The sequence below is a fragment of the Acanthochromis polyacanthus genome, chromosome 14 (assembly GCF_021347895.1).
Source record: "Acanthochromis polyacanthus isolate Apoly-LR-REF ecotype Palm Island chromosome 14, KAUST_Apoly_ChrSc, whole genome shotgun sequence".
NCBI classification, from domain to species: Eukaryota; Metazoa; Chordata; class Actinopteri; family Pomacentridae; genus Acanthochromis; species Acanthochromis polyacanthus.
The window spans coordinates 118324-141670 of NC_067126.1; the positions used below are offsets into that span (position 1 = coordinate 118324).

At 38.8% G+C, this 23347-nt stretch overlaps 1 protein-coding gene and 1 long non-coding RNA gene across 2 annotated transcripts; both read left to right on the top strand.

Moving 5' to 3' along the window:
- The first annotated feature begins 1033 nt into the window (after nt 1-1033).
- LOC127537239 (extended synaptotagmin-3-like) lies at nt 1034-19128 on the top strand. Its single transcript, XM_051959371.1, is given in 22 exon segments — nt 1034-1507; nt 3305-3346; nt 5166-5300; nt 5452-5528; nt 8316-8385; nt 8469-8558; nt 8645-8700; nt 8796-8916; nt 9138-9314; nt 9950-10032; nt 10390-10438; nt 11214-11303; nt 11484-11546; nt 11628-11687; nt 14923-14994; nt 15203-15289; nt 15633-15669; nt 15672-15781; nt 15990-16152; nt 16155-16350; nt 16491-16588; nt 18983-19128. Coding segments are annotated over 22 exon segments (2352 nt in total). The 5' UTR covers nt 1034-1177.
- A 1636-nt stretch (nt 19129-20764) lies between these two features.
- On the top strand, nt 20765-23347 carry LOC127537090 (uncharacterized). Its single transcript, XR_007946572.1, has 5 exons — nt 20765-20934; nt 21051-21187; nt 21291-21358; nt 22322-22758; nt 22936-23347. It is a non-coding gene; the product is annotated as an uncharacterized LOC127537090 (long non-coding RNA).

The following is a 23347-nucleotide window of genomic DNA, read 5'->3' on the forward strand; positions in this document are numbered from 1 at the left end:
TTTAAACCTTAATAGAAACTCACAGAAACTCACTACATTTGATCAGAATTTACCTAAATAAATAAATAATTTGAAATGAATCCTAAATAAATAACATAGGCAATAAAAATGAAAAATTTTAAATGTGTTTTTTTATTTTTAAAGGACAACTCTCATTTATTTAGGGATTTATTTATTTCTGTATTTATTTATGTCATGGGGATATTTTCTTATTTATTATTATTATTTTATCTTTTTATTATTTGAAGAAATTCACAGAAGTCCACTGTATTTTATTACATTCAAATAAAGACATAAATAAAAATAAATTAACAAACCTGTAAAATAAATATTCAACCAAATAAAAAATATAAATACATGTAGGCTAATATATATATATATATATATATATATATATATATATATATATATATATATATATATATATATATATATATATATATATATATATATATATAAACTCATGTAACAAATTAGATAAATTGATTTTTATTAAAAAATATATATGTCACGAAACTTTCATTTCTTCAGTTATTTATTTCATAGAAATATTTATTTATTTTTCTATACTGTGGTATAGATGGTAGTCCATACATCCCATCTCTGTAACATAATTTATTGGTACAGTTATTGCTCCTCGGACTATTTTATCTCAATTTTAACCCCTAAACGAAGTTCACAGAAGCCCTCTACTAAGAAAATATAGAAATGAATGTCATAATAAATACATGTTTGCATATGTAATTTTTTCCTCCTGCCACATTTATTTATTTCATAGGAATATTTATGTATTCATTACATTATTCAATATATAAAAAAATAAAAAAACGACATCTTTAATAAAAGTTTTCCCAGGTAGCTGCAGCACAAGCACAAACAGACGTGATTGTTTTTGTTTTTTAACTTTTATTTTATTTTTATTTTTTTCTGAACACATTCCCCACCCATGGGTACAGGTGTGTCTGTACCTGCCTCTCAGACGTTACAAACACGGAAGTTTTGGGACTATCCCGGTTCTACCACTTCACCGAGGGCGAGTTTGGCTGCCCTGTTTCCTGACAGAAAGCCGAGCCAGAGACAGCCGAAATAAGCCACACCTAAATCTGTTCAGGCACTGAGAGGAAGCAGCTCTTCTGGACCTTTTAGAACCGGGGTCCTTAGCGGGTGTAAAGAGTCCATGGCCGGGCAGATGTATCCAGGCAGCCCGGCGCAGGCGGCGGATCACGGGGGCAACTCGGAGCAGCTGAGCCCCTCCGCTGTCAACCGCGTCTTAATGGAGTTCCTCATGTACTTCGGGCGGGCCGTGTTCCTCTTCTACCCGGTGTACCTGACCGGCTACCTGGGCCTCAGTATCAGCTGGGTGCTGCTATGCATGCTCATGGTCACCTGGTGGAAGAAAAACCGTCAGTGGAAGGACGCACGGATCGGAGGTGCCATTGAATTTGTGGACAACGAAACGCACGTGATCAACACAGAGCTGAAGAGTGGATTACAGATGGCATCATGGGTGTGTATTCTGCTGGCATTTATTATCAGGGAGCTGTAGATACTGTAGATCACTGAGAGTTTCTGCCTTGCTTCAGAGCACTTCAGCAGCATTGATTCAGCAGCATTCAGGCATTACAGAGAGCGCCAACCTTCAATGTACTTATTGATATCTTTATTGGTTGAACTGAAGCTGTAGGTTATGCAGTAATGCTTAGAAAAACCTTGAACTGTAGGACATCATGCCACTCTGTTGCCATGACAGCTGTATTTGCATGACAAGCCAGACTGAGGCTGAACCTCCAGCCAAATGTCCTGTTATTTTGCTCACCTCTTCACATTTGCTTACACCACACCCACTCCAAAAGTGACTCATGAGACCCACACAGGCAGAGACAATAAGAGAGAGCTTCTCCCAACATCAGAGGAATGTGATCTGTACAATAGATGTGAAATCAGATCACATTTTTACAGGTGGGGTAGTTTGTACCTTGCGGCCTTCTGTCTTTGTGTGTGTGTGTGACATACTTTATGGTTTTAAAAACTAAAATGCAGGTTTGAACACATGCAAGATTCCAGATCTATCATGTGATAAACAGATTAGCAGATCTGACTGATGATATCCACCCAATGTAAATATGTTCTATAAGCAGTGGAAGAAGTATTCAGATCCTTCCTTCAGTAAAAGTACTAATACAGCCAAGTTAAAAAAAAAACTACATTTCAAGTGAAATGGGAGATCCTGCATAACTTCAAGTAGGTAAGTATTAGCAACCAGATGTAGTTAAAGTGTTAAAGTGCAGGTTTGGTCCTCTGACAGATATATTAGTATATATAATATCATTAGATTATTAATAGTGAAGCATCAGTGTGTCAGCAGCATGTTACTGTTGGAGAACTACTTCATATCCAGTTTTATATACAAGTATAACAAATAAATCTGAGGGCTTATCAAATAATTAATCAGAGAGACAAGAAGAAACAGCTGTTCTGATACATAAACCCATTTTAAATTTAGGTCTTTAGGGAAAAGTCATCATTTGGGAGAGCTGTTAATTCATAGACATCTGAAATGTGACCGACTACACACGCCTTTCTCTATTTTTTAAAGGTAGTTGTGGTTAGTTGTGTGGGATCTTTATGATGAAACTAACTAAAGCTGCCACATAAATGTACAGGAGTAGAAAGTAAAGTGTAAAATGCAAGTGAAAGTATAAAGTAACAAAGTGGAAATACTCAAGTAAAATGCAAGTATCTCAAAACTCTACTCAACAAGCCCTCAAACTCATCGTTGTTTGTGTTTTTATTTTACTATATTCATAGGTGTTGAAAAATATCATTTGAATGTCAGGGAAGTTTTCCCTGGTTAGCGTCTGGCAGAGGTCTCTAATGATTCTTCAGTTTATGTGGATAAGATGTGGACCTATCAGATGCTGTGCATTAGAATGAACATTTCCTGTTTTACAGTCCACAGTTGTGATGCCACAAAGAAGCTTTGGTAAGCCTTTGCGCTGCTGTGCTTGTTTATAACTCAGGAATACTGTTCCTGGAATTTCTGGAATGTGAAACATCTGTGTAATATTTTCTGAGTTGGATCCACCCATCTTAAAGGCACTTGATTTTTCCATTTGACTGATTTCATTTTACTTTGACTCGTGACATTTGAAAATTTGCATGAAGGATGACGAAGAAATAATGAGACCACAACGTCTTCCATCGCCGCCATCATGCATGTCACTGTGTTGTTGTGTGATAATATCAATCAAAGTTGTTGTGGTTACGGACCAACTTCTAATGTCACTGCTTCTTCTCTCCAAAGGTCCATTTCACTAATGTTGAGAAAGTGCACTGGGTTAACAAGGTATAGTAAAACCATAAACTTATCGTACCCTGTCCTGCTTTTGTGGTTTTATGAGTTGATGTTTTATCAAGGCTAGGTTGGTGTCAGTCTGCTAAAGACAGCTGGTGTTTTTTTTATTTTTAGCTACAATTTAAGGTTCAGAACACAACCTAACCTAACCATTCCTGATTAAATAACTACATTTAAAACATGCCACTCTGGCTTCGATGTCGCTGCTTTTTTCCGTCTGTAATCACTACTTTGTGGTCTGGAGCAGTGTCTGCACTTAAAACGTTGAACACTTGGACAAAGCCACTGTCAGGGTCAAAGAGATAAACTGGCAGAAAACATGCAGACTACATATATTGTCAACTGCATTATTTCATTACGACACAAAACAACGTATCTTGACTGTAAAGGTTTCTGCACACCTACAGTCTTTTGTATAGAGGTGTGTAGGAGGAAATGTCCATTTGTTGGAGATGAGAGCTCTCCCACACACTGTCCTTTTACTTAAGGAAACTGGGAAACGCAGTGTTTGGATCATTCGACCTTCATCAGGTAAAACAATATGCCAGACAGATATAGCCAACACTTCCTCAGATAAAGTCTGTCAGGAACTACGAGCCTGTATGCATTTAGCAGGTTAGAAGCAACATCCTTCCCTTTAAACTGGACTTTTACTCATCTACGATAAACAGAAATGACATCAATTTGTAACATAAAGGTTATAGAATTTCAACCAATTCATCCAAAATGACAATAATAAAATTAGACTCATGGTAGATCTCCCTGTCAAATATCCATCCATTGTCTATACATCACTTAATCCTCATTAGGGTCACGGGGTCATGATGAAAACATTGTGCAATAGTCCTTAAAACACAGAACAGACAAGATTTGGGGACAAACATATTTATAGAATAATGCTGATTTGCAAGCAAAGAAGCAATTACCATAAAATGGATGACGAATGAGCTGCCTAAGGTTGAGGATTGGGTTGAGGTAGTACATTATATATATGTGATGGAAAGGCTAACTTTTTCTTTGAGACTGGGGGTGGACAGATTTGAAAGAATTTGGGAAAACTGGATAGAGTACATAAAACTGATCAGGTCTGAATTCATCTGAGATGCACATTGTGGAAAAACCCCTAATTCATAGCTACAGAAGTTGGAATGTTTGTTTCTGTTTATTTCATTTATTTATATTTTACTATCGTCACTACACTGGTAACATAGTAAAACTCTGTTTAACCGGTCAAAATGTATGCTGAATACAAATAACCACTGTATCCTGGGCATCATTTTATTGTGTGCATTCTTTACCTTGATTTAAAGTAACACACTGTGGAAGTCTTCCCCTTTCCTTTTTTTTTTCTTTTTTTTGAACATCATGCTTAAAGATATTGCATCTGCAAAAAAAAACCTCAGCCATTGTTTACCAGCTGCATGCAGAATGTATGCTCAATTAAAAAGCAAAAGAACACAGAATAGATACCTCTGAATGCATCAGAGGTAACATATAAATTTCATGTACTTGCTACATTCAAAGTGTTGGATATATCTGTCTGGGTCCTCCATTTTACCTGATCAAAGTCTGAGGACCAAGACACTGCATTTCCAATAATGATTTTGGAAAGCAGGGAGAAAATGTGTGGTTGTGGTCCCTTCTTTTATAAAATAACATATGAAACCTAAATTCAAATATACAACGGGGTTTGATGCGACATAGTCTTAGTATTCACCCAACTGAACTGTACAGCTAAAGTTACATTAGCTATTTGAGCAAGGTGTTGAATCAAGGTGTTTTTATATGCTCTGTTTTGTCATGTGTTCAGGTGTTGGAGCAGGCGTGGCCTTTCTTTGGGATGTACATGGAGAAGTTACTCAAAGTAAACATCCAGGCGGCCGTCAGGCAGTCCAACGCTGCACTCAAGACGTTCACTTTTACCAAGGTCCACTTTGGCCACATTGTGAGTTGGCATTTATCCACCACTTCTTCTTAGTGTTCAGTTAAACAGTGGCCACACAGTGTTTTGTCAAACCAAGTGCATTCATGTGATTTTACAATCTTTAGACTGAGGAAGATTGAGGAAGTTCCTCTCATTATCTCCCTAATTTCAGCCTCTCAGGATCACTGGAATGAAAGCCTACACCCATGAAGTGGATCAGAGGGAGGTGGTTCTGGACTTAAATATTTGGTTGGTGAAAGACATTTTTGGCTTTTCTTTGCTTCTTTATATATTTTCTCAGTAGGTGCTAAATGTGTCAGTCTTTGTTCAGAGTTCACTTTAAACCTTAAGCAACAACTCAGTCATTTTCATCTAACCAGCCCAGCGGATGGCAAATGTTTGTACCAGAATCCATCAGCGCCTCCACTTTATCAGACGACTTAGGCTTTTTGGTATCTGTAGAGAAATCTTGTTGATTTTTTTGCTGTGCATCCATTGCATCCATACTTAGGTACAGAGTCACCTGCTGGTTTGGGGCTCTTACAGTCAAAATGTAGATTGATAACCTGGTGAAAATAGCAAGTAAGATCATGGGTCCCCATGCTCCACTCTTGCCATAAAACATGTTTATACAGGCCACCATCAGGCATGCAAACAGCATTCTGTCTGACTCATCACATGTCCTGTTGACAGAGTATGAACTGTTGAATTCAGGCAGGAGATACAGCGTACCACTGTGCAGGGTCAACCATTTTATAAACTCTCTTATCCCTCAATCAGTCAAGCTCATTAATGTGCAGTTAGGTGTAGCTACCAAAAGGAGGTTGTTAAATGTTGGGTATGTAAACTACCGTTCAAAAGTTTGGGCTCACCAGGCAGTTTCATGTTTTCCATGAAAAGTCACACTTTTATTCATGTGCTAACATAATTGCTCAAGCATTTTCTAAGCATCAGTTAGCCTTTCAACACCATTAGCTAGCACAGTATAGCATTAGACACAGGAGTGATGGTTGCTGGAAATGTTTCTCTGAACCCCTATGTAGATATCCCATTAAAAACCAGTTGTTTCCAGCTAGAATAGTCATTTACCACATTAACAATGTCTACACTGTATTTCTGATTAACGTCAACTTCACTGAAAAAAAAATGCTTTTCTTTCAAAATCAAGGACATTTCTAAGTGACCCCAAACTTTTGAACCATATACGGTAGAGTAATTAAATGTTGGATACGTATGTATGTATGTACAGTCCCTGACAAAAGTCTTGTCGCATAAGGATATAGTAACCTTAAATGGCATATAACTTTATTTCTAATCAATCAGTTCTCACAAAAAATGGTTCATTTTAATGTCAAGGGCTTTTACATTAATAACTGGGTGCAAATTGAACCCGTTATAAAGTGTCCTGATGTTCACGTCTTGGCAAAGCCCATGACATCTGTTTTTGCTAGGACAAAAGTCTTGCCATGTCTTTAAATGATTCAACCAATCACAGATTAGAAGTTCACCTGTGACAAATACTGTAACTGACACATTCCCAGGTTTGTATAAAAAGAAACCCAAGACACAAGACCTTCATATGAATCCCACCCTGACCCCAAAAGCATGCCAAAGATCCAACCACAGACCAAAGTGCTGATCATCAAGACCCTGAAGACCAAGTCTGCTGCTGAGGAAGCAGACAGCTTTAATGTATCCAAAAGTCAAGTAGAGATGATAAGAAAAAGATCTGAAGAAACTGGTGACGTTTATGACGAGCCCAGGTCAGGCAGACACCTGTTAGAGAAGAGCATTTGTTGCTTCGACAGTCCAGGGCCAGCCCTTTTTCAACTGCAGCAGAGTTACACATGAACTGGTTGCCAGAAATCCCTGTATCTACAAGAACAGTTTGTCAAATTCTCCCACACGGTGTTCTCCATAGTCAAAATAGTGCATAGAAACCAGCATTAAACAGAAGACAACAAAAATCGTGTTGCATTTGTCAAGGTCCACAGCTTGCAGGAAGGATAGACAATGAAAAGTGGCAGAAGGTTGATTTTTCTGATGAATCATGCATTGAACTGCATCCCAATCAACGCAAATCCTGCAGAAGCCGCACTGACCCAAGATTCACCAAGAAAACAGTCAAGTTTGGTGAAAGAAAAATCATGGTTTGGGGTTACATCCGGTATGGGGTGTACGAGAGCTCTGCAGAGTGGATGGAAACATCAACAGCCTGAAGTATCAAGAAATTCTTGCTGCCCATTACATCGCAAACTATAAGAGAGGGCAAATTCTGCAGCAGAATGGTGTTCCTTCTCATACTTCAGCCTCCACATCAAAGTTCCTGAAAGCAAAGATGGTCCAGGAGCTCCACGATTGGCCAGCTCAGTCACCAGGCATGAACATTATTGAGCATGTCTGGGGTAAAATGAAGGAGAAGGCTTGGAAGATGAAACCGAAGAATCTTGATGCACTCTGGGAGCCCTGCAAGACAGTTTTCTTTGCCATTTAAAATGACTTTATCAATAAGTTATTTGAGTCATTGATGAGATATATGGATGCAGTCCTCCAAGCTCTGGAAGTCATACACAATATTAATTTTTTTTGCAAGACACCATGACTGAATGTTCTGATGTTTTGATAGCATATGTGTATTCAGAATAAAGTGTATGTATAATTTCAACATAATTTTTGTATGCAAGAAGACTTTTGTCCAAGCAAAATCTGACCTTTCTGTCCTAATTAAATGATAAAACTCAATGAATGATACAGAACTTTATTTTGGCATAATAAACATAATCTAGAGGGCTTTGTCATTCATATGAGTAATTTCTGATTTCAATTGATCAACTAAAAGTCCAGTTGATATTTGTTGTTCCTACAACTTAAGAGAAGCGACAAGACTTTTGTCAGGGACTTTATGTATGTATGTATGTCAGTGTGTATTTTGTCTTGTGTGTTGCAGTGCAGCTGTTTTTTGCCTTCATCCAAGACTAATTTCTCCCATGGGAGACAATAAAATGAACTTGAACTTGAGCACTGTTTACTTTGCAGTTATGACGGTGATGTGGACATCGATGCTGAGGTGAAGTCGCCGATCACAGCTGGTGTGAAGGGACTTAAAGTGAGCAACTTCCCTTTGTCTCCATCACCTTTCAAGCATTTTTCAGCTGAATCCTACTGTTAACACTGCTGTGAATCTTCCAGCTCCAGGGGATGCTAAGAGTCATTTTAGAGCCTCTTATTGGTGAAGCACCGCTGGTGGGAGGGGTCACCTTTTTCTTCATTCGCCGCCCTGTGAGTGCTCACAGATGTGTTCAGTATTTTATTGTGAAAACTGTGTGATTAGACTTGTTGGTTTATTTTATTTTCTGTTTCTTCAGACGCTACAGATCAACTGGACAGGTGCAACCAACCTTTTGGACAGTCCTGCCTTTAGGTTATCTTCTACACAATTACCCTTATTATCATTCTTTATGGTCACTCCAGCCTTCTGGTGTTTAGTCTCATCTCATCTCATCTGTCTCTTTCCAGTTCACTGTCTGAGGACACGATAATGAACATCATCGCCTCTCTCATGGTGCTGCCCAACCGCATGTGTATTCCCCTCATAGATCAGGTCAAAGTGGACCAGATGAGGTTCCCACTTCCTCGTGTATGTAAGATACACTGTAACTTTTCCAATTTCCAGGTTTTTCCTTTTCTTTCCACCTGTTGCTGGTTGCCTTACTAAAATGCATTGCACATTTTCAGATGAAAAAACAAACACCCTACCAGCAAAAAATATAAAACTTTAATGTTAGTTTTATGCTGTTAGGTGTGCTTTGTTAGACTGTATTGTTAAATTGTGAATCCTCTGACTCCTGTGGTCCTCAGGGAGTGGTGAGAGTCCATTTGCTGGAGGCCAGAGACCTGTTGGCGAAGGATACATACATGATGGGCTTAGTGAAAGGCAAATCAGACCCCTACGCCACACTCAGAGTCGGCAACCGACAAGTCAAAAGCAAAACCGTCAAAGAGGATTTGCACCCAAAATGGAATGAAGTGTATGAGGTAAAGTAACACAAACACACTGCAGTTGTACACACTTTGATTTCAGTAATGATATTACCATTTCATTCATTCATTTATGGGTATTTAGTATTCTTTCAGTTCTCCCTCAATAAACTAAAACATGCATGATGACTAAGCCAGAACAAGATTTTGTTTTTTCAGCTAAAATTCCATCCCACAAGGCAAAGCTAAAGACTTTTTTTGTCGTAGATACTTGGATCTCTGTGACCAACTGATTGTTTGAAGGCAGAGGTTGACACATTCCACCAGTTTCTGTTTAGTTCCTTTGTCACTGCTCTTTCATATATAACATTAATTGTCCAATATAGACAGATGACAAATTACAGAAAAGCATGCATATAAATGCTAAGAAGTACCAGCTGATCCTGATTTTGTATCAAAATGGCAAAAAATTAAGTCACTTTTGAAAGAGCGTTTCTTGTTGGGGCATGAGGGGCAGGAGCACTTGCGGCCCAACACCTTACTGAGACACTTTATGTTGGTTTTTCATTTATTTAATCACCTATCTGTATCTTATTTAGTATATATCGTCTGCTTAAAGCCTTTGTCTCGGTGGTTCGAGCTTTACTGTCTCATCATTTAATTACATCCACTTTTTCCTTGTCTGTATGCAGTTTGTTGTGCACGAGGCCCCGGGTCAAGAGCTGGAGGTGGAGCTGTATGACGAAGACACAGATAAAGATGACTTGCTTGGAACGTAAGACACCATCTAATGACAGCAAAAACACATGTAGTTTATACTTTCTGAGTCACTTGTAATGTCTTCACAAAGTTTTTACAAGTCATCTTAGTTCTACTTAAAAATTAGAGATTTTATCACTTATTTATGTAGCATACTTGCCACTTCCTTTGCATTCATAGGCCACAATGGCATACTGTAATAAAATCAAAGGAAAAATGCAATTTTATTACCAAATATATATATAACAATACAGTTATTGTCTGAACATGTATTTTAAGTGCTGCAAATAACAAGCTCTGAATCTGAATCGAATCCTTGACAGGCTCGACAATGTCATTTTTGCATTGCATTTGAATTTACTTTCTGCTTTAGATATAACCTTGACTTCGGCGAGGTGAAGAAGGAGAAACAAATGGATCAGGTGAGCTTCTTTTAAACCTTTATTTAAGGAATTTTAACATTTTTATAAAATACATATAAAACGGGGGAGATGTATTTTGTTACCGGAAAAAAAATGACAGCAAAGTAGCATTCTCTTCAAATTTCAATTATTTTTTTTTGGAAAAGCTCAGTCCTCTAGACCTTAGAAAAAAGTCATCCTTTATGCTACAAACATTTCTTTAACTGTATCAATCCCTTGGGTGAGGCTTGAAGTCTTGTGGTCACTTTTTTCTTTTCAAACAAGTATTATTTTAAACAGTCTCAAGTCTTTTAAATCACAGCCTCTCCTATTACACCAAGATATAGATGATTTTAAAAAATGGATCAAGTTTGTCCACTCAAATACCCTGCACTTCTTTCAGTTTGCATAACACAGATTTCTATGCTGTTAGAAAGAGTGATGGTCCAGCATTGCAGTTCAGTGTAGGATGATTCATTGCTATTGCTTCTTCATATCACTCTCTGATCATTGATTTAACCCCTAAAAACTCATCTAAGCACCTCAAAGTTACATATTTTTCAGACTTTTCCATGAAAATACTCACTTCCTTCTTTAAAATGGCTTTGGCGCAGCTGTCCAATAGAACATACAGATCTATGAAGTCCCTGTCTCGTCTCCACCCACCTCTACCTGCTCATGGCAGCATTTTGAGTGTTTATTTCACTCATGTCAAGCTGATAGAAATGCATTACTTTTAATGGAGCTGCTCATAATAAATGTCCTGTAAATGAATGCATCTCTCCTTCTCTTGTAGTGGTTTCCTCTGGAGGGGGTTCAGTATGGGGAAGTTCGTCTCAAGCTCCAGTGGCTTTCCCTTCAGGCTGACTCCAGCCTGCTAAAGGAGGTGCGTTAGTCTTGTAGTGTTGCGTCAGTCACACTTATTGGGATCAGAACACTTTCATTTAATATTTTAGTTACTTTTAGCGTCTCTGCTTTCACCCCTAACTGTAAGTTGCAGCTGTGTATAGCTCAGCTCCTAGCGGTTGAAGTCAGCTGTATAAAGCATCCCATCACTCTCTTCCAGTCTACAGATGGGCTTGCTTGTGCTATGCTTGCAGTGTATCTGGAAAATGCCTCAAACATACCGGTAAGTGGCTTCATAGGGTTCATGTTCCTGTTGTGAGAAGATGATGCCAATGTGCTGAACTGTTTTCTTACTCGTCTCCAGAAAGACCACAGTGAGATCACAGAGCATCACAAACATGGGAAGCATTCAAAGGAAGCACGGGTAAGACGAGAGCTTTTTAAGTTTTCAGTGTTCTTACATAAGGCTGTGCTCTTAGGATTTTATATAGGGCCCTAGCTCCTCATGGGCCTTTAAGTATGTATCATGTGTCTGAAGGTTTGTTGCAATTTGCTTGACTGCTGATTTAAAAGAAGCATTGACTATTACAGCAGCATTTTATGTCAAAGAATGAGGACCTCACAGCAGGTCTTGCGTTATCTTGTTTTTGTTGTTGCTGAAGGGCCCTTCTTTTGTTTTGAACAAACTGCTATAACTTGTATGACCTTGTAAGATAAGCAACACACTGGTGATTGGGCAACTTTAATCTGTTGCAGTACTGAGGAAGAGAGAATTTGTCCATCATCTCTCTCAAAGAGAATTACAAACGAGACCGCTTCTTTTTAGAAAGACAGTCAACACAAAACAATTTTTTCCCCATTGGCTTATTTTACCCTCATAAAAGGCTGTGTGTTTGTTTATTGACTCTACTTATGTGGCACAGACACATGTCACATTACTTAAAACTGTGGTTAGCTTTAAACTGAAAATAAATAAACGTTTTATTCCTCTGAAAATAAGCAGACATGCATATGGTTGATAACGAATAGATGATCATCATGTAAATAAATGATAAACTATGAGTGTACAACTGAATTTGCTTTTGCACTATCAAAATTGACTTTGTGATAACCAAATTACCACAAACAGGTGATCAGCAGGAATTCGAAGCTAATTTCTGTCCCCAAGAAAGAAGCTTCATCTCATGAAAAAAACTCTCTTCCTCACTGAAATGATTTTTCCTCCATTATTCCTCTGCTCTGAATATCTTTTTTAACCTTCTTTCTCTGTCTTTAGTTCAGTATTTTATATATGAGCTGTATTATCAATCATTAATTAGGTCCCAGAATAATATCATAACTCAAACTTAGTCCAGTTTCATTATCCTCATATTTTTAGACGCATTATCACATAAACTTGTTCTACTAAATCTAACACACTTTGCAGTACTGAAACATCATTGCTCCTAAAAAGGCAGTACATGTGAAAGATACAGCAGCTCCGTCCTCTAGATTTATAGCTTCTATCCGATGAGGATGGTGTTTCTCTTTCAGTATTAAGTGAGACATTCTGGTGGCTTTCTTCTTATTATAAACCCTTACAATTGATATTGTTTTTGTATCTTAATGTCTGACAAAAGCCTCAGTTATATCAGATACTTTCTGTTAGTGCTCCAGGTGTGTTCGTCCCTGCCTGTAGCTTGTATTTCCCGTTTGTCTGGTGCATGCCTGTCATTTTCTGTGGGTGTGTTGTTACCAGCTGGTGTTCATGGTGCTAGATTTCCTCCTTAACCTGAGGCATGTTCAGTTTGACTTTCACAACATAAAAATAGTATGTGTTTAATAAGTAAATGTGCTTTTAGAGTGGATTTAGTTGTGGGAATTTGAACCATTTATTCGACAATCATTAAATCTGGACACATTTGTTAAGCAAACATAGCGATGTCTAAATTCACAGGTCGCTTTTAGTTTCTTTGGAACAGTTGTAAATACACTCAGTTTTACAATTTGCCAGTTGCAAGCTATGTGTGAAAATTATTTAGGAGGTTTTCCAATTTGCCACATGAAAAAAATCTCAATCCAAGGTGTCCTAACTTGAACTGTCTACAAAAACCGTGTCCTCTGATCGCCCTCTGCTGGTCATAGTGTGAAAATACATTAAACAAAAGTGTGAAGGTCTGTTTAAGGTTCATTATCTTGGAATGTTAAAATGAAGGTCAGCCTTGAGTTGCATTCCATTCCCCTGATTCTTGTTTTTAAAAAGCAGTTTTATGCGTCCCAGGTGTTGTGATGTGTCTGCAGTCTGCTTGTAGACAAACGCCCTCCATACGTTTGTTTACTTCATTCACACAGTGTTTTGATGATAGCATTGTGCCAAATGGAGACCACACCAGAATAATTTTTCAAGTGCAGTTACTGTATATCATTGATCTACTATTACTACTCCTGGATGTTTAAAATCTGATTAATACTATAGATGTTCCTCTGTCACATGAGTTGTGGAGTTGTGCTGGCACCAGGATTTGAGGCTTATTTTATTGCATTCTGCGAACACTTGACCAGATTAGGATATGGCATCAGTTTGAAGGCACAGGGTCAATGCCTTGGTCTCCCCTCAAGCTGTTCCTGAGCAGTTTTTGCAGCGGGGCAGGGTATTTGATTTGTCACCCATTTGATTCTTAAAGTTGTCTCATTTCTCATCCAAGATGCTTCCTCAGTTCTAACTGACGGGTGGGGGATTCATCCCAGGTATATTCTACAATTCTACAATTTCATTTAGCAGACGCTTTTGTCCAAAGCAACGTACAACACAAGCAAGAATTCAGACATAAGGAAAAACCTGTAGTAAGTGCAAAAGTGCTTCAAGTGCGATTGGTCAAAGGTGTTGCCATCAAGTTGCGGAAGAATTGCTAACCACCCCCACCCCCCCTTTTTTTGGTGTTTTTGTTTTTTGTTTTTTCAACATTGTCAGCGATAAATAAGTGCTGGGTTTTGGACCACCTGACTTATTCTACCCCTAAGGTGGAGTCAGATTAAGTGCCTAGGTGTTCTCTGAACAATTGTCTTTTAAAAGTAGAAAGGGACTCAGCAGAACGCACAGAGTTTGGTAGTTTGTTCCACCATTTGGGAACAACAGAGGATAAGAGTTTGGCTAGAGATTTCGAGCCGTGCTGGGCTGGAAGCACCAGGCGTCTCTCACATGCATAGCAAAGTGGGCGTGAAGGGGAGTAGACCTGGATCAGGGAATCCAGGTAGGCTGGGGCCGTTCTTGTAAATATTTTGTAAGCCAGGAGGAGAGTTTTGAATTTGATTCTGGCTGCAACTGGAAGCCAGTGAAGGGAGATGAACAGGGGAGTGACATGAGGTATATATTCTCACCACCAATTGATGGTTGCCAGACTACCTGGAGACTCACCACCAGTCAGTTAAAAGTGAGGAAGGCTGCTGGATGAGAAACAAATAAACAAACCAGAAAGATGTCCAGTTGCCTTCTACTCAAGCCCTGAGAATCTACCCTGAAATAATTTCAGGACCCAAGATTACATAGAATTCTGACAAGATGATTAATATTATTCCCCTCATTTGCCAGTGGTTTGAATTTTGTAGCTCAGTGAAACAGTGGTAATAGATTAGAGTAGACAGAGCTGAACATGTACTCACCTGATTTGTTTTGTTTGCAGCTCACAAGGAGAACTGCCAATCCCAACTCCTTTGTGGAATTTTCCATTGATAAGGATGTTCAGAAAAGCAAGGTATTACTCTTTCTTCAACACACTGACACACCATTTTCCCTTTAACTGTTTATACTTTTTTGGTGTATTATATTTACTGCACAGCCTGGAAAATGTACAAATTCTAAATGTAAACTCTGCGGTGCTGCAGTCACACAGCACCGTAACTGTGTTGCTTTTTATGCCGATGAAACCATTCCATTGCAGTTCTAAACTTCTTTTTCAACAGGTTGTGTATGCATCTAAAGACCCAGTGTTTGAGGAGGGATTCACCTTCTTTGTGCATAGCGTCAAAACACAGCAGCTCACAGTTCAGGTTTGTCATTTTAGTATTGTATGCACTACATAAAAGATTTCTCTTTCCATAAGAGTGGTTGTTGAAACACAGTATGAAAACGCTTGCTGTGTGATAGTCTCCCTTTCTTTAATAACCACTGCCAACACCACAAAAATATAATGCTGAGTTCTTTTAGCGTGTTCCCACTTCTTTCTGTTTTGCTGGGGATCTATCAGTTGCCTCAATTGACAGTGGTCGGACCTCAATACAATTCAAATCCAATCACCATCTTTATAGTTTATGTACCAGCTACCACATGTCCGTTCCTCAAGGGGTTAATTGATTCACTGTTCTTCATGTTTTCTTTGTTCGTGTGGTTCAGGTCAAAGAGCCTGAGAAGAAGACTGCACTCGGTGTTCTGAACTTGCTCTCAGTCGCCTGCTCAACACCTCCAACATGACTCTAGACCAGCGTTTCCCCCTGGAGCGCTCTGGGGCAAACAGCCATATCAAACTGAAGGCCACTCTCAGGGTTAGCACACAAGTTTGCAACCTCATACACATTTCCTTCCCTATTTGCTTAGTGTTCTTAGCTAATCATCTCTTTTTGCCTGCTATTCCCAGCTAATATACTGTAGCTCATGTTATTCAACAAAACACCTCAATCATTAGAAAGTGAGGTCTGTCACACTGATGTCTATCGAGTCACTGAGATTAGTCATGTCTCAAAACCACACCAGATTCTCACTGAGGACCAGCCGCCACCCAAGATTATTCTGGATCCTCCTCCACAACCCAAACAGCAAACGCTACAGAGCAACCAAGGAGGTGACGCCAGTCTCTCCACTGGTGTATCCTCGACTCCAGAAGTTTCCTCCAACAACATACCCGCTGCCTCTCCTCCGACCCGATTGGCTATTCACAGAATGGCTCAAGTGAAGAATATTTAGCTCACCCCCATGGCTCCTACCTGGCTGGTGAAACCTGGAAGTCACCTTCTTCCCCACAAAACATGCGTCGATTCGACTCTCACAGCCTGCTGTCAGAGAACTCCATCGCTTCATCACGTTTCGACCTCTCAGACGGAGCCTGCTATCCAGAGTGAGTCCCTGACCTTTTCTGTATCTGTACACGTCTTTTTCAGGCCTTTATTGCTGACTTTCTTCAGATGTCTTGACTTAGCGAAATGGGTTTTATCAAGCAGTAGAAGTGACATTTCAAACTTATTTTCCCCTCGACAGGGCCATTAGAAAACATCAGGGTTCATTTGGAGAGATAAACCTGACTGTGCGGTATGCTACCCTGAGGAACAAACTCATCGTCATTGTAACTCTTGCAGGTACGTCACTAAAAAAACATACTGACTAGTATTTTAAGCTACTTGCCTGTGTATTTGCTACTGCAATTTAAGATAAGACAAGATACACTTACTGATCACTCATCATGAAATTTACTTGTTAATAGAAATCAGACATGGAAGAAGTAATACAAGCAATGCCATACAAGTACAAGAAAAGCACTCAGAGAGTGTAGTACTCTGCCAAGGCTGCTCAGTCGTGTATAATTACAGACGGATGAAATCTTTAATAAAAAAATGACCTTGCAGTGAGCACAGGCATGTGTACATTATGTATGATACCGACTCGTGTAACCTAAATATGTAGCAGGCGCGAAATTGATGGGACTAGGAAATGAGTATCTATTTCCTACAGGAACTTATTCCCCTGCAGTGAGAACGGCACAGACTCTTACGTCCGCCTGTATTTGCTGCCTGACCAAACCTGGAGACACCGCAAGAAGACGCATGTCAAGAGAGGACGGTCAATCCTGTCTTCAATGACAAGTATGTTTACTGGATTCGTCGCACATTTTTGTCAAAAAAAGAAAATAAAAATTGACACATTCATAGTTCATAGTTTGTGTATATTTGAAGCTCAGAGGTTGAGACTGTCTGTTACTTTCTTTTCTCTATCTGCCAACCCTCTTTTATTGCAGGTTTGAGTTTGATGTGTCACTTCAGGAAGCACATACTAGGAAGTTGGATGTGCAGTGAAAAATAACAGGATGTTTCACACTCGGAGAGAAAGGACATTGGCATGGTAGGTAATGCTCCTTGTGGTACCAACATATGTTTTTATTCCTGAATCAAGATTTCAAAGGCTGGTGCAGCTGAAGTGCTTTATACTGTTAGACAGTCATTGATGAGAGAAATATACAACTTCTAATTTTACAACTTTGACTCTTTCTGGTTTAGTGTTGTAAATGTTTTTATTTTATACATAATTTACTGAATCAAAGTTCCTACCACTTTCTTTGTTACACTTTTGCAGTTTGCTGCTCCGTCTGGATAATTGACTGAATTTTGCTCATGCCCACAGGTGATGTTAGATCTTTCACAGCTGGATATAGCCAAAGGCATCACAGAATGGTATGGGGGCATTTTTCTCATTTTTCATGATTGTTTTGAAACACAGTAGCGTAAATGAGCTGCAAGTAATGTTTGGTGTTTTGTTCTGAATGGAACACAAAGTGAAATTTTGATTTTTGTAGTTTTGATTTTTAAAAAAAAAAAAAAAAAACTAAAAAGGCGCCAAAAACCCCCCCCAAAAGTGGTTTGAAAAGGGAAATTTGGATTTCCCCCCTTTTTCTTTTCACAAAAGAACACATATGTGCAAACACCCACACACTGCACCATTCTAACTCTTTGTATCATTCAATGATTTCTTAGCAAAACAAAAGAAAATAATAATAAAACAAAGCTGTTACAACCCCACTGTCTAGTGTAACCGAATTTTAACAAATGCAAATGAAAGCAATGAATTTCCAGAGTCGAGTCTGTTTTATTCTTGATAAGGGTAGGTTTCAACAGACAAAGTGAGGGATCTGAAAGTAAATGGGTGCTGCTGAAATTAAAGAAACAAATCGAACCAAAGTGGCCTTCTCTGGAAGTAGACTCCACGAGACTGTGGGAAAAATAAAAATACATCAGACACAAATAAAAGCTCCAAATAGAAATACAAAGGCAAAAGCACCCCTAACTAAAGCTATCAAAGGTTTCAGATATGGTTTAACTTCACACTTCTGACTAGCTTCCAGCCTCACAGACGAGTTCACAGAGTCAACACGGACAGATCCCTTCCTGAGGAACTGCCACCGAATGCTGGCATCAACCATAGACTGTATATATAGTGGACGTAGCATCTGGCTCCAGAATTGAAGCCAACCCGGAAGAGTCAAAAACTTGCAATATCACGCCGTCCGCGAGGGTTGGCTCCAAAAAGCTTTTTCTCCATAGACCCCAATTCATTTTTGGAAAAAATAAAATTTGATAGAATGATTTTCTACAGCTCAGGATTTTTTCCCCGTTAGTTTTCATGGTCAAAATGAGAGATCAGGTGGCCGATCTTAAAATAAATCAATACTGAATTTTAAATAAATCGTTAAAGTTGGCGGAGCCAGGGGCGTGGCTATACTTGATAGACAGCACAGAAGCCTCTGCGGTAAAATGTGGGCGGGATAAGAGAGTCCTCAGCCAATCCTGCCCCTAGTTGCTCTCCGGTCCAGCCTGTTTGATGACGCTTTTTACGTCACTGGCTCCAAAAAATCCAAAACGGCGACCAGGAAGTAGCAAAATCCGGGCTTCATTTTCTCGCGTTGAAACCAACGGGTGTCACGGTTAGTTCACGCCTGGCATCAACAGGCCTTTTAACAGCTGCTGGACCCTCGATTGAAGCGGTCGTCCCTCCCCTGCTCCAATCCAACCTCAGCTCCAGATGTTGCAGGTGTGGTGGGACGGACAAGGAGGCGGGGCGACAGCAGCCCAGCACACAAAAATACAAATTACCAGACAGGGGGAGGCGGACAGAGGCACAGCCGTAACAAAAGCAAATTCAATAAATTTTTTAAAAAATCAGTAAATAAATAACGGTTAAGCAAATAATGAATCAATGTAGAAATGAAGAATTATAAATTAGGTAAGGCAGTAATTATAATCATAATATCAAAATGGAACATGTAAAATACAAGTCACTAGAAGTAAATGTAACTAAATACAGTGCCAGATAGACAAATACAATATTTTAAGCAGGTCTCATGTCCTGTGTCTGGGATTTATGCTGACATATGGTGGAGCATGGCAGGAGTGATGTACACTCTCATTAGCCATTTATACTGCAATAGTTTAAATCTTGTATTTATTGTTTGTTTCTGTGCCTTTGAACAAGCTTCATTCCAATTTTCCTCGTCTGTTTCCTCTATCCATTATATATATAAAACTAAGTGTTGTAGCATGATAAACAAGAGCCAACGGCAGGCAGTAATGTTAATGACACTGTAGTGTAGAAGAGTAAAGTTACTGAAAGGCCGGCTGAGCATAGACACCAATGTTGCGACTTTTGATAAAACTGGCCTTGTAGCACAACCTCTACCTTACAACAATGGGAAAGAGGCTTCGTTTATGTTTTGACAACGTATATCTAATGAGTTATTGATGCCAGAAGTCTGGATCTGTGAATGTCTCTCCAACTTTACCGAACTGTTTGTTTTCGCCCATCGAAGACAAAACCAGCAGTGTGTGAGTAACTTCGGCGTCTTGACTTTTTTCAAGCTGTTTTTATTAGCATTAAGTTAGCTAACTTTGTAACGGTGCTAGCAAGAGTATCTGTTTGGAGCATAGACAGTATCATAAAGATTTTTATGATACAGTTCTTTTTGACATATTTTCCTTTCTAGCCAACTGCTTTCAACAGGTTTTAACTAACAAATGAATATAATTTATAAGCCAATAATCCATTGGGAATTGACTTTAATTTTCCTCTTTTACATGTTTTTTTTTTATGAGACCGGTGTACGCAACTTTGTTACCTACAGCTAAAGCTAACAAGTGAAGCTAATGGTCCAGTAGTAGTTATCTTGTTTTTTTCTGTTTAACATGTTTTGCTTTCTTTCCCTCAAGAGAAATAAACTGATGCATACAAACAAAACTAGATTATTTTTTTCTGTCCTTACTTATGATTGCATAAAAAGTCTGTAAAAAGAGTTCATACATGCTCTAATTCTGCTTAAAATCATCTTTAGTTTGGTTGGTCCCAGAGACTGTATTTGCTTGTAGCTTAAAGGAACTCTCTTGTATGTTGGTTGATTTTCAGTTGTCGTGTCTTTTAGGGACAATAAGAACTTAATCACAATATAAATCATGTGTGTGTTTTAAAATTTTCAGAGAAGGTGAAAACGCTTTTCAGCCTTGACTAGATCTCAATCTCACACTTCCCCTGAAACTCGACGGGGACGAAATAGAAGCCTACAGACTTGTCACTACTGCTCGGAAAGCCTAAAAGTCACCTCCCAAAATGCTTAAAGTCACATAAAAATGTTAGGATTCTGTCATCATTTGGATTTGATGTTTTTCCACAAAAGTGTTAAGCTGCCTTGTTAGAAGTTCTTGAAGATCCATCGCCTCCTCTTGTGGAAATGAAACATTACATTTGTTAAATATGTAAATATTTTTCATTTCAAAAGTTTCACTGCTGGACAGAGGATCTATTCTACTTTACTGTGAAATCTATTCTCAGTGTGTGCAGACTGGAGGTTTCAAATTTCCACATCACAGTTGTGAAAGTTTCATACTGAACCATGGCTGGATCCAAAATGCTGTTTTAGAGTCATAAACCCTGCAGGTACCTTCAGGTGAGCTCAGACAAACTTTCTGTCAACAGCTTTATTTGTCTGTGTTTCAGCAAATAACTAGATTAGCATGAAATTTAATGTTTTTTTGGAATCGTGACCCTTTATATATTTTACAGGTGGCCTCAGTCTCATGTCACTTGCTATCCAACAATTCTTTGTGAGGCGGTTTATTTTCATCCCACAGAAAATGAAGAGAATCTCACTCGGCTCATGTGGCCTCCTGGTCCCAGTGCAGAGAGGAGCAGGTGTGATGGTGTGTGACATTAACCAATCATAGATCAAAGCTATTCCGACATTATTATTATTATTGTCTTACAGTTTTTTACTGTGATATTTTTCTTGTTTTGTCTTATAAGGAAAATCTCATTCTAAAGGTGCTGAGCAGCTGATAGTTTGTCATCAGAGGAGACTTTGAGGCTGATGTGTAAGTGTTTCTCTCTGATTTACTGAGCAGTCTGCACGGAGCTGTGTGTGATGGTGTTCTTACAAATGTGGTAAACTTGTTTTGATGTCTTCAAACATTTTAGTTTGAAATAAAACCATGAATCTATGTATAGAACACATTCCACACAATAACATGCCAATTTTCTGTTTCACAATATTCACAAATGAATTAAACACTGCAGATGAATAATAAGAAAAGTAAACATGATTTGAACATGATTCATTGATGTGAACAAAATGTACACATTATCAAATGCATATTAACACGTCCACAGCAAACTACAGTTTATTGGTCAGACCTGTAGAGCATTACTATGTGAGACTTAACAGTTCAGAGATGTTCAGTATTAACTTTACTTGGAGCTGTTAGAGTCTTTGGTGTGGTGAATAGTGTGTTTCAGCACTCAGCCTCAAAGTGACAATCCTGGTGGGTTTACAACTTTTAAACTTCCTCAGAAGCCACAGATTTAACCAGGTGTTTTACCTGTGTTTACAGACAGGATTAGTGTTTGGATCCCTACCTTCCCATTTTGGTAGCATATTCTTCAGTAGGACATGGATATCTATCATTGAATTAGTTATGGACTGGTTATTGGCCTGGCCCATTAATCAGACGTATGTAGAACATAATTAGACAAAGACGTTTCAGTGAAGGTTTGCCTTGAAATTTGTGTTATTCCAAATTTGAAAAAGGTTTTCATTTTTACTGCCAATGTGTATTGTTTCCTAATATAGATTATCAGTTTGATTGATTACTCAAAATCTTGATCAAAACTGGCTTAAAAAATAACACATCAGTACTCGCCTACTTTTAACTGAGATACACCATTAGAGTTGATGTTGAACTGCAAATATTGCTTCATCTAAGTTCCTGAGTAACATCTGATACATCACAGGCAGAGTAGTTATTGAACATTTGTTAATCTGGTGTCTTGTTCTGCAGGTCATTGGCGTTTGGTCTGTGTGCAGAACTCACAGGAGTCTGGAAACATGGCTTGTACATCACAGTCTGCCTTAAATTATGTCAGTAGAGCCAGAGGGCGCCTTGTGGGAGAATTACAGAATCTCTCTGTGATTCTGGAGAACTTGTATCAGAAAGGAGTTCTCAGTGATGAGGAGGTCAGCAAAATACAGACAGAGCGTGATGACTTCGATAGAACCAGAAAAATCCTGGACAAGGTCATAAAAAAGGGGGAAGCAGCCTGCTACGAGTTACTCAGAATTATTGACGTGACGAGGAAGAGGACTTTAGAGAGGCCGCCTCCTCTCCTGAGAAAAACACTGGAACTTCCACTGGAACCCAGAAGTTTGACCTGCACCACTGGATCAGCTGCTTTTCTTTCAAGGAAGAAACGCAAATGGATGTGGACTACCTGCAAGGTATTGTGAAGAAAATTCTGCTTCAAATGTGTCACATTTCTTATTACTAAATTTAGCAATTCTACATAATGCATTTTATTGTGTCTGTGTATAAATATTTGAAATTTAACAAGAGTTCAGGAGAAAACTGTGGTTTTGTCATATTACGTTTATTTTCTTACTGTTATTTTATTTTAGGACCAAGACCGTGCCACAGATATCAGAAAAAGTTGAAGTTGAAAGCACAGAAATTATCTAAAGAGTTTTGGAATCCAAGTAAAAAACTGTTTGAAGACAAAAGGAGGCCTGATCTGTCATACACCTCACTTGTATTGGATACACAGAAAAGCCCATCTCCATCTAAAATCAAGAAATGGAAGAGAAAGAAAAGTAAGATGAGTCGACCTAAGAAACTGAGGACATACATCCCTGAGGACAAACCAGAAATTTCCCCCACTGACCTTCTGAAAACACAGGAAGACATCCTCTTGGTCGGGAAGCCTGGAATTGGAAAGACGGCAGTCGTTCGTGAAATGTTGAGACTGTGGGCAGAAAAGGACAAGAAGGAGTTAGATTACATGTTCTACTTTGACATGAGGAAAATGTCCCA